The following is a 13,352-nucleotide window of genomic DNA, read 5'->3' as shown; positions in this document are numbered from 1 at the left end:
ATTGCTGTTGAAAATAGTTCAGCGTTACATAAACAGAGAACTGCAGGTCAGGTACTGGGGTAAAGGCCCACTCACTGACTTGCGACATGCCATTTTGCTTTTGTATTGAACAGGATTAACAACTTGGGATAAACTGAAGAAAGGTTTCAAGTCTTACCTATTGTGCAAGGGCATGCTAAAACCACAGGTGAGCCTTTTCTTTTTCCTTTTAAGTCCTACCTGGATTTGTGCGCTCTTGTTTATTGACGCAGTGAAATTGTCTAATCACATGTGATTAAAGTATAACTTTTGCTGCATTGAAGTTCAGCGTTATGCACAGATTTTCTTAGATTGTTCTCATGACTTCACAGCCGTACTTTGGTTGTTATGAATTCATCCACTCATACCATTGTAAATAAATCCCAGAGGAATAAGCCAGTACTGGTTAATTGAGTGTGACCTGTATAGACATAACCTAAATCAGTGACACTCCAAACACCAAAGGACTGAGGCTTGGCTTTAGATGTTGTGTAATAAAATCTGCAGAAGGGAACAGAAAATTTGCCAATATTATCCAATTAATTATAAACCTATTTTATCTGAAGTTAAATAAATAAGTGTTCAAAGCTGTTAATATTTAATTTTAAAAGTTACAATTTTTTTAACAGACTGCTACCTGTCTAGACACACTTAATTGAACACACTGAATTTTTAATTTGCTGAATAAGATATTGATAAGCTGCAAACTTCTGCTCTTTTGTCTTTGCCTGTATGAGTCCGTGTATTAGTTATTTTGTCACCGCCAAAAACACCATATACACTGTTGCTTTGTAGAGTTATTTATGTCTCCTAAAAGCACTTATGTTTTTACACCGTAGGCACTCATTTAACTAGTCACGGTGAACGGAGCCATTGGATGATAATGACATCATTAATTACTACAAGCCTCTTGTCTCGTTTAAGTGTGAAATTTCTGCAACCTCCAGCTCTTCCCCACCTCTGCTGTTCATGTCTGGAAAGTAAATTTAACAGTAACAAGTACAACTAACAATATATTGTATTATACATTTGCCCCACCTTTCTATTTATGCTGAAAAATAGCAGGCATATACAGAATATATTAATAAAGAAAGGTGATGGGAAAACCTGGATAAATAAGTGGAGATACACTACAAAGGCAAATGCTTCCACACAGGTGAACTGCACGGTACAATTAGGTAATTAACATCCAGTCATGCTCTGTGGCATGTGTAAAAAAAAAAAGCAAGCCCAGCTGATTCAGATTTTGCATCAACAGGAAAGGAAAGTGACTTTGGAAGAGGTTTAATTGTTGGGGCACAGTTAGCAGGAGCTTTGGTTAAAACGTGACTAAAGTACCATCTGTATTTAGATCTGTGTGAAAGACGTCAGGAAATAGGGTTCAGAATTGTGGTCGACAACACACATTTGATGATCGAGATTTTCCTGGCATGGTTTCGATCCACTTGCCCCCTTTAGAAGGAGAGGTGTGTGCAGTTTGATATGAAGTTTTCTTTAGTGATCTCTACAGTATATCCTGTCCTGTCTGTCCTGATGGGAGTGGTGGTCTCCACAGGGCATGAGAAGTCACTGAAGGGTTTGCTTAGTTTATAAATCAAGTGAATCATATGTTGTGGCCTTCCGTCACCAGCTCGCAACTCAAGTGAACGCCTATTGGAGATTTTAGAGCACCATGTTAGACAGCCCCCTCCACCAGAATCATCATAACAGCAAATGACTGAAAAAGTTGTGCAGTAATGGTGTTTATCCATCTGATAGAGTTATAGAAACTTGGAAAGTCAATGCCAGGTTGCCCTAAAGCTTTTCATCAACTTACTTGGAAGTTTTCCTTTCATTTGTCCCCTCTGTATGTTGTTTTTTTAGCTGCTTTACTGATTTAGTAAAATGAATTGTGTTCCTATCCCAGCATTTTGCTCACATGAGGTCAGTGGTCATATGTGCTGGGGATTTTTAATGATATGTGCATTTTAATGATATGGAAATTTACTGGGAACCAACAGTATTTGAGCCAGGACTGGTACTCATTTGGTAACCCAAATGAGGATCAAGTCGTTGGACTGAGTGCAGACCTGCAGTAGGAAGCTTCAAAAGGGGCTTGGTTTGTGTCTTTATTGACTGTAACTATAGCAGGTTGTTTATGGAGCGGTGTGCTGTGGTGATGGTACAGTCCATTAGGTCTCCTATACACTGAAATACCCCACCCCCTCCCCCCTTTCATGACTACAGTAATTGGTTGCTTCCTCTTACATGTGACCCTATAGAAAGAAAGAGGCTGCTGTTCTTAACTGTAAAGACCCACTTATATGTACCTCTGTGCATACGTGCTGTTTTCCACATATGTTCAGTTGCCTTTGAGACTAATGAAGTGTTAACTTTTCCCTAATGTCTTCGGGTCCTCAATTACCTCTTGTGGTTGATGGTTTCTAGGCCAAACACATCACACAGGTAATATTTGTTGTGCATTAAGAGCAAGTCAGGCACAAAAATTCTTCTAGGAAGTCAAAATATATTTCACTGTTTAGTATCTAGGGCATTTGTTGTATATCCTGATTTCTTTTTAACTGTGCATTGTGCATAAATAGATTACATCTAAATTTTAGTGTGATTGTATAGTTTTTCACCTATCATGAGCAGGCTTTTTATTGGAAATACAATTGACAGTCATTTCTTATAGTTTATGTTTTTTAATAGAAGTATTTCCCGAAAGAGAGACAGTATTTTATGGAGGTTATATAACTTGACTTGTGAGCTAAGTGCTTTTGCACCCACCTCACCCACATGTCTGTTGTCTGTCCGGTTCTGTCCAGTTGGCTTTCTGCGTGTACGATCTGTGCTAGAGAATGTGCATTCTCTGTCAAATTCAGCATAGACATAAACAGGACTTTTGGTGTGTGTTTGAGTGGGCCTCTCCCTGCCTCGTCTCTTTCCCCTCTCCAGAGTCCAGCAAGAGGCCCAGCATAAGGGGGCAGGCTGCCGTCACTGCCTTTCTCTCCCCTTGCTGGCCAGCAGTTGGGCCTGGGTGTTAGTGGAGGGAGCAAGGGGGCTACAGAGCCCATAGGGTTGGACACGGGACATGGGACCCCCCCCCCCCCCCCCCCCCCCCCCCTGCCCCTTCCACCCCAGTTTAGCCCATCCTGTGTGGGGCACAGGTCACCTTGTCATGTGCTATTACTGCTGCTGTAACATGCTCCCTGTGATCGTAGGAAAAGAGCATGAGATAGACTCATGGAGGCTGCAGGAGGGAGAATGAGAGAGAGGGAAGCGAAGAGACAGGACTGGACTAGTCTGCTCAGCCAGTTGTTTAGCTGCATTACAGACTCGGTTTGTCTACTTTGTTGTTGTTAGGTCCACATTGTCTCTTTTTGTCCATTGTATTCTTTCCTCTATCTGTTCTGCCTGTTTGTTGTAGTTTTTCTCCTACAGAAATTTCTAAACACCAAACAAATTTAAATTAAACTTCTTCTATTACTAATTGAACGTCCCTACCTCCTAGGCTCTTTTAAAATTTCCCTTTCTTCCACTTTTTGCTGGCATTGTGGACTCTTATGTGCTTCTATGTGTGCATCACAAGGCCATGTATTTCCATTGTTGCCCTGTTCTCTCTGCAGCCCGGGTCATTCCAGATCTGATTTGTTTTATGTCTTTTCTGTACTCGTAGTGACCCAGCCCGAGGTATGCAGTAAAACACATCGCCTTATGTTTTCTCCCTTCTCCTTCCAACTCTCTCAGCAACTTCCCTCTGTGTTTTCTCTGCCTCTCTCTTGCGTTATATCTTTCTCTTAATGTATTGCTGTCTTTTTTTCTCCTTTAGAGAAACTTTTGGCAGCATGGAAGAGTTTCAGAACCGTTTGTGGGATTGCGTCATGTGATGTAGATGGAGGATGCTCTCTGGACTGTCATACAGTGCCTCCTTCTCTCACTCAGGCCTTCCACAGCAATCCTTCTCTTTCTTCCACTGCTGTTATAGGTCTGGATGTGATTCTGATTCTGACTCTTATGTGTTGGGATGTGGTCTGTAAGCTCATTGCTGACATTCTTGGGACATGATGCCAGAGGTTTTTTATTTCCCGCTTTCCCTTCTCTCTTCTGCACGTCTGTGTGCACTCAAAATGATCCCTCCTTGAAATGCTGTCTAGATCCTCCCCTTTACTCACTTTGTTATATCTTGCCCTGTCTTCAATCTCATTTCATCTCAACGCCCAGGCCCTAATGGCCCCACTTAATTAGGTTTGTTAGGTGGTGGGCGTGGGTTGATGGTGGGTTTTATAATCGCTTGATATTGACTTTGATGAAACTTAATCCAACATCTGGGCTGCGCTCCAAATCTTTTTCACAGCTGAGGTCTCATTTATGTTTCTTCTGTAACAGGGCACCTGACAACGAAAACCAATGACCACTTTCCTGTTTGGTTATCACATACTTGTGATGCAGCTGGAAATCAAATGCCGAGTGCAACAGAGAGAAATAAGTTACCTTATGAGTGCTATTGGACTCCTGCCATAGTCCACATTGGCATTTATCCCTGTATGAATATCTCACAGCAGCTCAAACTCCCTGGAGGTAGAGTAAGTGGCAGGAATACACACATTCACGCAGTACTATATTGAAAAGGCAGCATTATTAGTGCAAAAGTGTCATCATTAAAGGAAGACACTCTCGCTCTCTGTTCCTCAGATTCACACCATCTGTAGTGGAGACCTAATTTTGCATTGATTGACAACAAATGTCAACTAATTACAAAGTGCACGTTATTACAGGGATGCAGATGGTGAAAACAGTTTGCGCCGATAAATGAGATAAGGGTTTTTGTCATTTTCTGAGATATGCAAACTTTGATGGGATATTCTTTCAATTCCACTGAGTTACAACCCTGCCAGGTGTTCATTGATGCATATTTAATCACTGGAATTTTAATGTAGTAAAGGTTATAAGGATATTCTTTTTTATGATGAGGTGAGTGGTTTTTCAGACATGTTGATCTTAATTCAGTCCAGCCCGCTAAGAGCACAATACCATTTATTTTTAGAATTGATGACCCCTTCAACTGTTGAGCATTAAGTCTTCTACAGACAGTGTCACATCTTCAAATCTAACCTGGGGCTGGTTATAACATCAGTCCCTGGATTATGAGAAACATGCGTGTCATTTTTGCCATAATGTGAATAAATCAAAGAGGGAAAAGATGAGTCACTGCTCCACTGCATGCTAAGTAGCACTTGTTCTCCCTCAGTTAGTCCTTTGGGTAAAAAGAAGGGGGAAACTCCCTGGCCTCTCCTTTAACTCTGCCACCAAAATTGGGGTAATGTCTTTATTTTGCAGCTTTCACCACCCAGTTAAAATGACATGCTAGAGACAGTTTGTGGTACCATGCATAATTACAGCAAGCCTCATCCCTTGCTCATCGGCCACTGCTGCTGTATCACTCAGACCTCATAACTCTGGTCTTTCAGTGAACTTTGCTTTGCTTTCTTTTTATGATTTGATTTCTCAGATGGACAGAGTCTGTTAAATATTTCTAAAGTGAAGGCATTCAGTTGTGGAGAGAAATACGTAGTCTGTACAAAATACGCTTCTTTCCTGTTTTTGTCTCCATAGTACTAAAAAACTGGCTGGGCCAAATAGAATTTTTTTTCTTTTGTATTTCTGAAATTGAATATATATGGCTGTTGAACAGTTAGTGCAACATTTGAACTTAAGGAAATATTATTTTCCTCCAACTTGAGGTTATTTTAAAGACTTTTGATGATCAGCCATCTAGGAATCAGATTAATCAACTGAAAGAATTGAAATTAATTGCAGTCCTAGTTTTTAGGTGGTCCTTTTTTGATCCAAATGCCTTCACAAACCCATAAAACTGAATTACCTAGCATGGTTGAACATGATTTATGGTCTGTCTAAACTACATGTCAGATGGTTTGATAACCCTCTTGCCTCACACCTTCTCGGGGTCTGGTTTGGGTGAGCGTGTGTGCCAACCATTTGTTGTAATTTTGTAAAACTGACAAAATTATTTTCACACCCACTTCACGACAAGATTAATCAGCTAGTATGTAACAGAAGGGAGTGAGGGTCATTGTACTTTATTTTTCATTTATTGCTCAACAGATTTTGTCAGTTATCATGTGTATTAGTGCAGCACTATCAGTGCCTCCCTGTAGAGATTGTAGAAAAATGTGTGCCTTCATCCCTCTGTCCACCCCCTCTTTATAACCAACTTTTCACTCCACCTTGTAGTGTGGCCACTTGGAATCACTGTAAACACACTTGCTCTCATTCTGAGCAACTCTAAGCCAGCCCTTATCTCTGACTGGGTGAGCAGGAGGGTGTGGTGGTTGTCACATGTGGCTAAACCCAGCCTACCACCTCCAACACATCAGTGCCTTGAACCTCCAGCCTGGATGAGACTTGCATGAGGTTAGAAATATCAGTTCTCACACACATACAATACAGTTGCCCAGCCGACAGATTTCACACTGATCAGTGTACAAACACGCAGAGAACGCACAAAAAAACAGCTCCGTGATTTCAAAATGGGGCTGAAGCAGGACCAGCAGAAATTAATCATACTCTAAATGCGATTCCAACATGAATAGAAAATTGCTTTTTCCCCTGATCCTTCTCAAGATGAGGTGCTGTCAGAGATGAAACATGTATTTATATTTAGCCAGTAGTTGAAGTGGCTTATGACTGAGTATTTTTAGCCAGCTTTTTAAATAACAAAAACAGCCTGTTTGTGTTGAGAGCTTTCTTTGGACCACTGTTTTGTGTCTGTTCCTCATACTATTCCTCATTTCCACAACTGCCAGCAGGCTACAGTGGGCCGTTGTGACACAAAGTCACGGTGACAAAGAGGTCACCCCTCCCCTACTTGCTGTATCCATATATATATGTTTTTACTCCACAGCTCCTAATGTCTCCCTCATGACACTCCTCCCTAGCCTGCTTCTATCGTGTATCTCTCTCTCCTCCTACACTACTCTCACTGCTCACTTCTGTGGGCTGGCATTTCCTCTCTCTGAATGCATGAGCAGCATTCACAGGGCAGTAGACGGGAACTCGTCTGAAGTATCCATGTAGCCAGGGATAATGGCCACATAAGCAGAGTGAAAACATTCCTACCCTGTGATGTTCTCAATGGTGACATGGTGAGTAGATTACAGAAGCTAGAGGAAATTGTGCTGCAGCGAAAGCATTCAGTGTTACACCGTTAAACCTGTATTTTTGTACTTACGACTGAGTGAGTAGTGGTTTAATCACACTTGTATTCTGTGTCCACTGCTTCAAAAGACAGAATGCATTCAGTGAACAAGTCAGCAACATAAGAGATCCAAAGTGTGATCAGGTAGAACTTGTCAGGAGATTTGTCTCGTACAGCTGGTGTAAGCTTATTCTTACTCTAGTCATGTGGTTTACACAAGCTGCCTTAATTACCCCGAATGCCTTTCCACTCCACATGGAATATGTGCAACTTTCAGTGTCATTCGTTATTTCTCTGTCCGTTTCATCTAATGTGACCATTTCATTTATTTATAGTAGCGTTTGACCACTGATCTGTAGCAATTCCTGGTGTGTGATACTTTGTTAGAGTTCATTCGATGCCCAAGATGGGAGCTGTGATGCGAATCATAACTTCAAAAAACATCTCTTGTCTTGGAATAAACCAGTTCCACCTTTGCTTAGCGCTTTTCATTTAAGAAAGTTAAACATATCTTGATTGTCAGAAAGATAGAAGAAGTCAGAAATCAGTTTCTTCACATTCCTGTAGAATGCCAGCTGTGCCTACAGAAGTGTGAATACCTACAACATTAGACTGAGCAGTGGCTGAAAAAGACTGCATTGTAAGGGACACATGTTGCAACTACAAAGCCATTGTGATGTTGTTGTTTGTAAACAACTTGTACAAATATGTCATGTGTGATTGCATGAAAGGAAGGATGTAAAGATGTAGAAAATGAGTTTGAAAACAATGGTCTAGTCACAGATTTAATCCCTGTGCTCCTGAAGTGCTAAAAGGAGTATGATAGGAATCAAGAAGTCAAATAAAAAATGGACATGTAGCTCAAGTATGATAGTCAGACTTCTGCTAAAAATAAAAATGTAGGGATCGCTTTGATGGTGCTTGACAACCCCTTTGTTTCTTCTTTCACCGCGTAAACTTAGAATCCACTCACTTGTTGGCATTTAGGTTAGTACTGTAACCTCGCAATGCCATATCAGACGATTTAAATGATTAAGGAAGTTGCACACAGCACCTGGCCTATTCAGAGACACAGATGCTGCTGTGGGACGGCCTGTTTAATGAAGAAGAAAGAAATCCCCTGATATTTTACATTTGTTTGTTCTGTGTGTGTCTGAAGGATTTCAAGGGTTGTGTGAGAGTTAGCAATGATGTGTTACAGTTGGAGCTGGACAGAGCTTAGCCCCAGTGACCTGCAGCCCATTTTAACCCCTACTTTTTAATTTTACCACCATAGTCGATGGAAATGTCTGGCTTTGGGTAAGAAGTTGGGTGAAATGGAATTAAAGAGAAAAACATTCTAATAAATGATTACACATTTATCAGCAGTAGAAGAGGTAAATGTGGAAAAAGTAAATCTGATAATATCAAATAGTAAAATGTCCACAGAAACATTGCAGATCCCTTCTGCATCAAAGACCATTTCTTGCTGTCCACCTGTATCCTGAGTGTGCTCTTAAGATCTTATTTCCGCTATAAAATAAACTGCTTCTTTTTGCAGGGAGCAAAAAATCTGTTCACCACCTGAGAGCTGTATAGTTTCAGCACATAGGAATCCAACATTTGTTACCTCCAAAAGTTGCTGGACTCCCAGGTTTTTAAGCTGATACAATCTGTAGCATAATACGTAGTTTCCCTACGCCTTCAATAACAGTCAAAACACAGCTGATTCTCTTGGGGGAAAAATAGTTTGTGCAATCATACAATCTACGAGTACACTCTTTTTGCAAGTTTCAAGCCAAATGTTGTAATGTTTGTAGTGTCCTCTATTAGTCAGCCTTCAGATAAAAAATAACTCCATACCTTTTTGTCCTTAATGGAGCTTCACTCAACACTGTAAACTAATAAAAAAGCACAGTAATACTGTTTTGTCTGTAGACTTTATGCCACTGCAACACAGTAGAGTAATATTTTGCATAATTACCACAGTGACAGATTTGATTGATGCTGCCAAACAGTGTATGCACAATATGTATATCATTCAAGAGTGAGACAATCAGGAGAAGCCTAGAGCTGAAAACCTGTTTCCTGGCTTTGCGTGCCCGAGACTGGAATGAGTACAGATCTGGTCTAATAACCTGATGCATTATTTAGAGCTCTCTCAATTCTACCGTGCATTTAGTGTAATGGCCTGTCAAGGCTGAATGCAATCACAGAGGACTGACTTCAATGATCATTCGATGATATAGTAAGGTAAATGGGTGTTTTGGTTCACTGTGAGTGATGAGTGTAAAGGTCCGCTGGGAGTAGTTTGCCTACGTACAATGGGGCTGATTTTATGCTTTATTATAAAGCTCTGAACCCTTTATACTGGTCAGGATTGTATAACGTTACATTATATCATAGCAATTAGGGATTTGTGTTTTTGTGTTTCGCTGGATCATCGAGTACTTGGTGCGCTGATAATGTGCCACCTCTCTAAATACCAGCAGGGCTTTGTTTAAAGACTGTATCTGAGAAAGATCAACGCCAGGCTTCTCACATTGCCTGGCATGATTTCTTTGTTTAGGGTACAACTGCTCGACTACAGTTTCACCAAAACAGTCATTTTAGATAAAGCATGTCCCAGACAAACTTGCAACAACATAGCGATGTAGCTGATTCTAAAAGCTATCTCAGAACAGAAAAAGTGGTCCACAAAATACATTTGTACTCGAGAATTATGACCATTAAGAAGCTGCAACTTCTAGGATTGAACCTGAAAGTTTGGTAAACCCTTATAATACAAAGGAGTAAATCCAATAGAGTCCTGACTAGTGTGGAAAGTCCTTATTTTTTAGGATACATTGAGTGTGAATGCTTCAAACGTATACCCATTCATGTTTTCATCCCCTTGATATCAAGTGTAGTTGTATAGTAAATAGCCTTATCTTGATGTGTCCATGAATTAATGTTAGTACAACACTGTCAGATAGACGTGAAATTTCTTTTAATATGATTGATGATTGGTACTGCCTAGTATAACACTCTGAAGGACCTCTGGATCCACATTTGTAATGTGAGAAAGGCTGAGTGGAAGAAAGAAACACAAATTGCACAATGAGACTAGCCTGGCTGCGCTAGACCCATGTTCTGAAGGCACAAGGTTCTAGGACCGCTCGACAGGGAGGGAGGCGGGCTAAAAGGTTGTCTTTCAAATCACTCTGCAGCAATTGGGTAGGTATACAACCAATCAGCGCAACGAATAGGCTGACGTAGTTCCTAGAGCACCGGCGGATTGTGGCTAAATCCCATTAGCTTCCCAACCAGCGGAGCCAACTGGTATATTAAGGATTTGCCATATCTCGTCGGCATAAGTCCAAATACGTCTTTCTTCTCAATGAAACACTTCAGTGCCGTCCTTTGTTTATCTTTCAAGTTGAATTTTAGCTTCAAATCTTTAAGGGCTGTGGCCAAAGCCGAGTCGAAAGATAACCGTTTATTGTGCGCCGGTTGTTTCTGTCAGAATCGTCGCACCTCTGTCGTCACTTCGTTACGCCCGCCTTCAGACTCTACACTTCATGGTGATTCATCTGGCCAGTTTTAGAAGAATCCAGCCTCGAGCCTTATGGAGGGTAACTAGACCCACCCTGGCAGAGAATTAAATTCGTTGTCGTGGGTTGTCTAGCACGGCTAGGCTACAATGAGACAGGAACAACAACAATAATTTAGCACACACCCTTACCTGTTCTGTCACTTGATGGTAGTTGGTAATCATAATAAAGCAAAATAGATGGGTCAGTGTCACTACATAAATAGTAAAATGTCCTATTTGTAAGACCTGTCTTACTATATTTCTGTTTGGATGTCATTTTTTGCTTATCTGTAATGGATTAAAAAAAAACGATTGCTGTACTTTTGGTTTTCTTTACATCACCTTGCCAGAGCTCACAGCCGAGGCCAAACAGTCTGAAGTGTTTTTTCTGCTCGACTCATCCACTGAATTCCCTTGACAAGTATTTGCCGACATGTTTTACTGTACTGTAACAAATGTATCCGATATTCCTGGTCGAAGTATGTGGTGCCTATTGTAGCTACTGTAGAGGTTTGAGGCACGGCTATCTATGATGCCTGCAGCAGTACGGGAATGACCAGATCCTCTGTTTTAATAAATGCTACATGCTCTGTCAGTAAAATTAGCTTAAAGGCATGCTGTTATTCATATTCACTGTTGAACTACACAGAAAAACATCAACAAAAGTTGAGAGACTTTTACCTAGAACGGTGTTTTTTTTCTTTTAATTAGACGTGAATGATGAACAGTCCTGTCAGTTTAGTTTAAATTATTCAGTCAGGCCCCTAACTTAATGGCTGTTGATTTGTGCATTTTGTTGGAGTTTGTATTGGTTTGTTAGGTTCCCCTCCCTTCACTTCCTTCCATCATTTGCTTCACTTTCTCTCTGCAGTGGAAGCAAAGAAAAAAATATGAAAGGAGCTTTGTGAAAAGGACAGTGATTGTTTGTTTATAAGGATGCTAGCCTTGCGGTGACATGCCTTTTTTCTCCCTCTCATGAGGCTGTTAAGTGAAAAAGATACTTGGAGGACAATGTAATCAAAGCATTTTGGAGTGTAATAAGGGTTTTTCCACTCTATTCATTTGGCTATAGTTCCTCGCCTCAGGACAAAAACACTGGAGCTAAGTTCATCTCCAAGGGGTAGACTTGTTGAATCTGTTCCAAATCGGTTTGGCTGACATGGAGATCACTGGAATATAAAAGATAGCTAATATTTAAAACACAATTACAAAAAACATGAGTAGTCTTTGACTCTTACTATTTCCATTTTTTATATATCAAGTGAAGTGGAAGACTGCACAGATAAAATCACAATAATACATTTACTTTTACACATTAACATTGGAAGGCTATTTCTTGATTTTCTTTTTTTGGATTGCATGTATAATATTGAGTAAGAAGACATTTCTCTAACCAGTAGGTGGTTTCAACTCTGTCTTTATTTCCTTGGCTTTTCTTTCTCCACCTCTCTCTGATTAGTGATGGAGCCTACAGTTGTGAGTACGTCCACTCTGGCCCCTGATGAGTTTGACAGGAATGTGCCACGGATCTGCGGTGTGTGTGGTGATAAAGCCACTGGCTTCCACTTCAACGCCATGACCTGTGAGGGCTGCAAGGGCTTTTTCAGGTACACAGATGTTCGCACCAGTATGTGAAGTCAAAACAGACATAAATTCTTGTGTGCGCAGATATAAACACACACAGTGAGTATGATTTGTGGAGCTGCACAAAAGCATGAACCCCCCTTGATAGAAAAAGTGTGTATTGATCAAGCTATTGACACATGTACACAATGGTATACAAACACAGATCTAAAATTGCATATATACCAAACACCCACATGCTTGCATGTATAAAACTAAATTCCAACCCACAGCTACATAAAAACACACACTAAACCACTGACAACGTTTGTGTTACACTAACGCTCAGCAGCAGGGAAAAATAAAAATGATTTTGATCCAGCGGCTGCTCCCTGCACGTTGATAGTGACATGAGTTTCTAATTCGCCAAACACAAAACTAGAACTAAAATGATTTTGTGAGTTTGTTTGCGTTTGATGCATCCATCCGTTTGGATCTGTTCCTCTTAGCAGCGCTGATATTTAAAGGGAGTGGAGGAAAAAAGACGGATGTTTAACAATCTCCTTCCTCATCTCTCAGATGGCCCTTGTTTGAACTCTCACAAAGCATGTGTGTGTTTTTGCTCACATCTGTGTATAAATGTGCATACATACATATCCACCACTGACTAAATCACTATGCTTTGCGTCAGCATTTGGTAACACTCATCTTTTACCCTCAGATTCCTTGGCACTCATCCATATTTATCCTGTTTCGCTCAGTCCCAGACTTGAAGGACAAAAATATTTATCCAGTTCTGCCATAATTATTATTTGTGCAAAACACTGTCAGAGGAGCCACTTTTTTTTATTTCTTTACTGAATTCTAATTCTTTACACATACCCCTGTTATAAACATAATTACACCAATGCTCAGGCAAACACATATAGAATAAAGTCAAAATTCTCAGTTATATTAACTTCTACAATTTCTTAGAATTTAATTTTTGTTTGCTTACATATTTAATTAGATTTGTTTTTT

The 13,352-nt window shown here is 40.4% G+C and overlaps 1 protein-coding gene across 3 annotated transcripts in view; it reads left to right on the top strand.

The window, feature by feature from the left end:
- The window catches only part of vdrb (vitamin D receptor b), a 28,310-nt gene that overhangs the window by 1,305 nt on the left and 13,653 nt on the right, over window positions 1–13,352 (top strand). For all 3 annotated transcript variants that reach the window (XM_051948329.1, XM_051948328.1, XM_022207533.2), the window contains exons 2-3: window positions 114–187; window positions 12,229–12,376. In XM_051948329.1, coding sequence (XP_051804289.1) covers window positions 12,231–12,376 — 146 coding nt within the window. In that variant the 5' untranslated portion in view covers window positions 114–187; window positions 12,229–12,230. The remainder of the gene's footprint in view (window positions 1–113; window positions 188–12,228; window positions 12,377–13,352) is intronic.

Source organism: Acanthochromis polyacanthus, chromosome 5 (assembly GCF_021347895.1).
Source record: "Acanthochromis polyacanthus isolate Apoly-LR-REF ecotype Palm Island chromosome 5, KAUST_Apoly_ChrSc, whole genome shotgun sequence".
In the NCBI taxonomy this organism is placed as follows: domain Eukaryota; kingdom Metazoa; phylum Chordata; class Actinopteri; family Pomacentridae; genus Acanthochromis; species Acanthochromis polyacanthus.
Note: the sequence above shows the minus strand (reverse complement) of the source record. Positions and strands in the feature narration are given on the sequence as shown.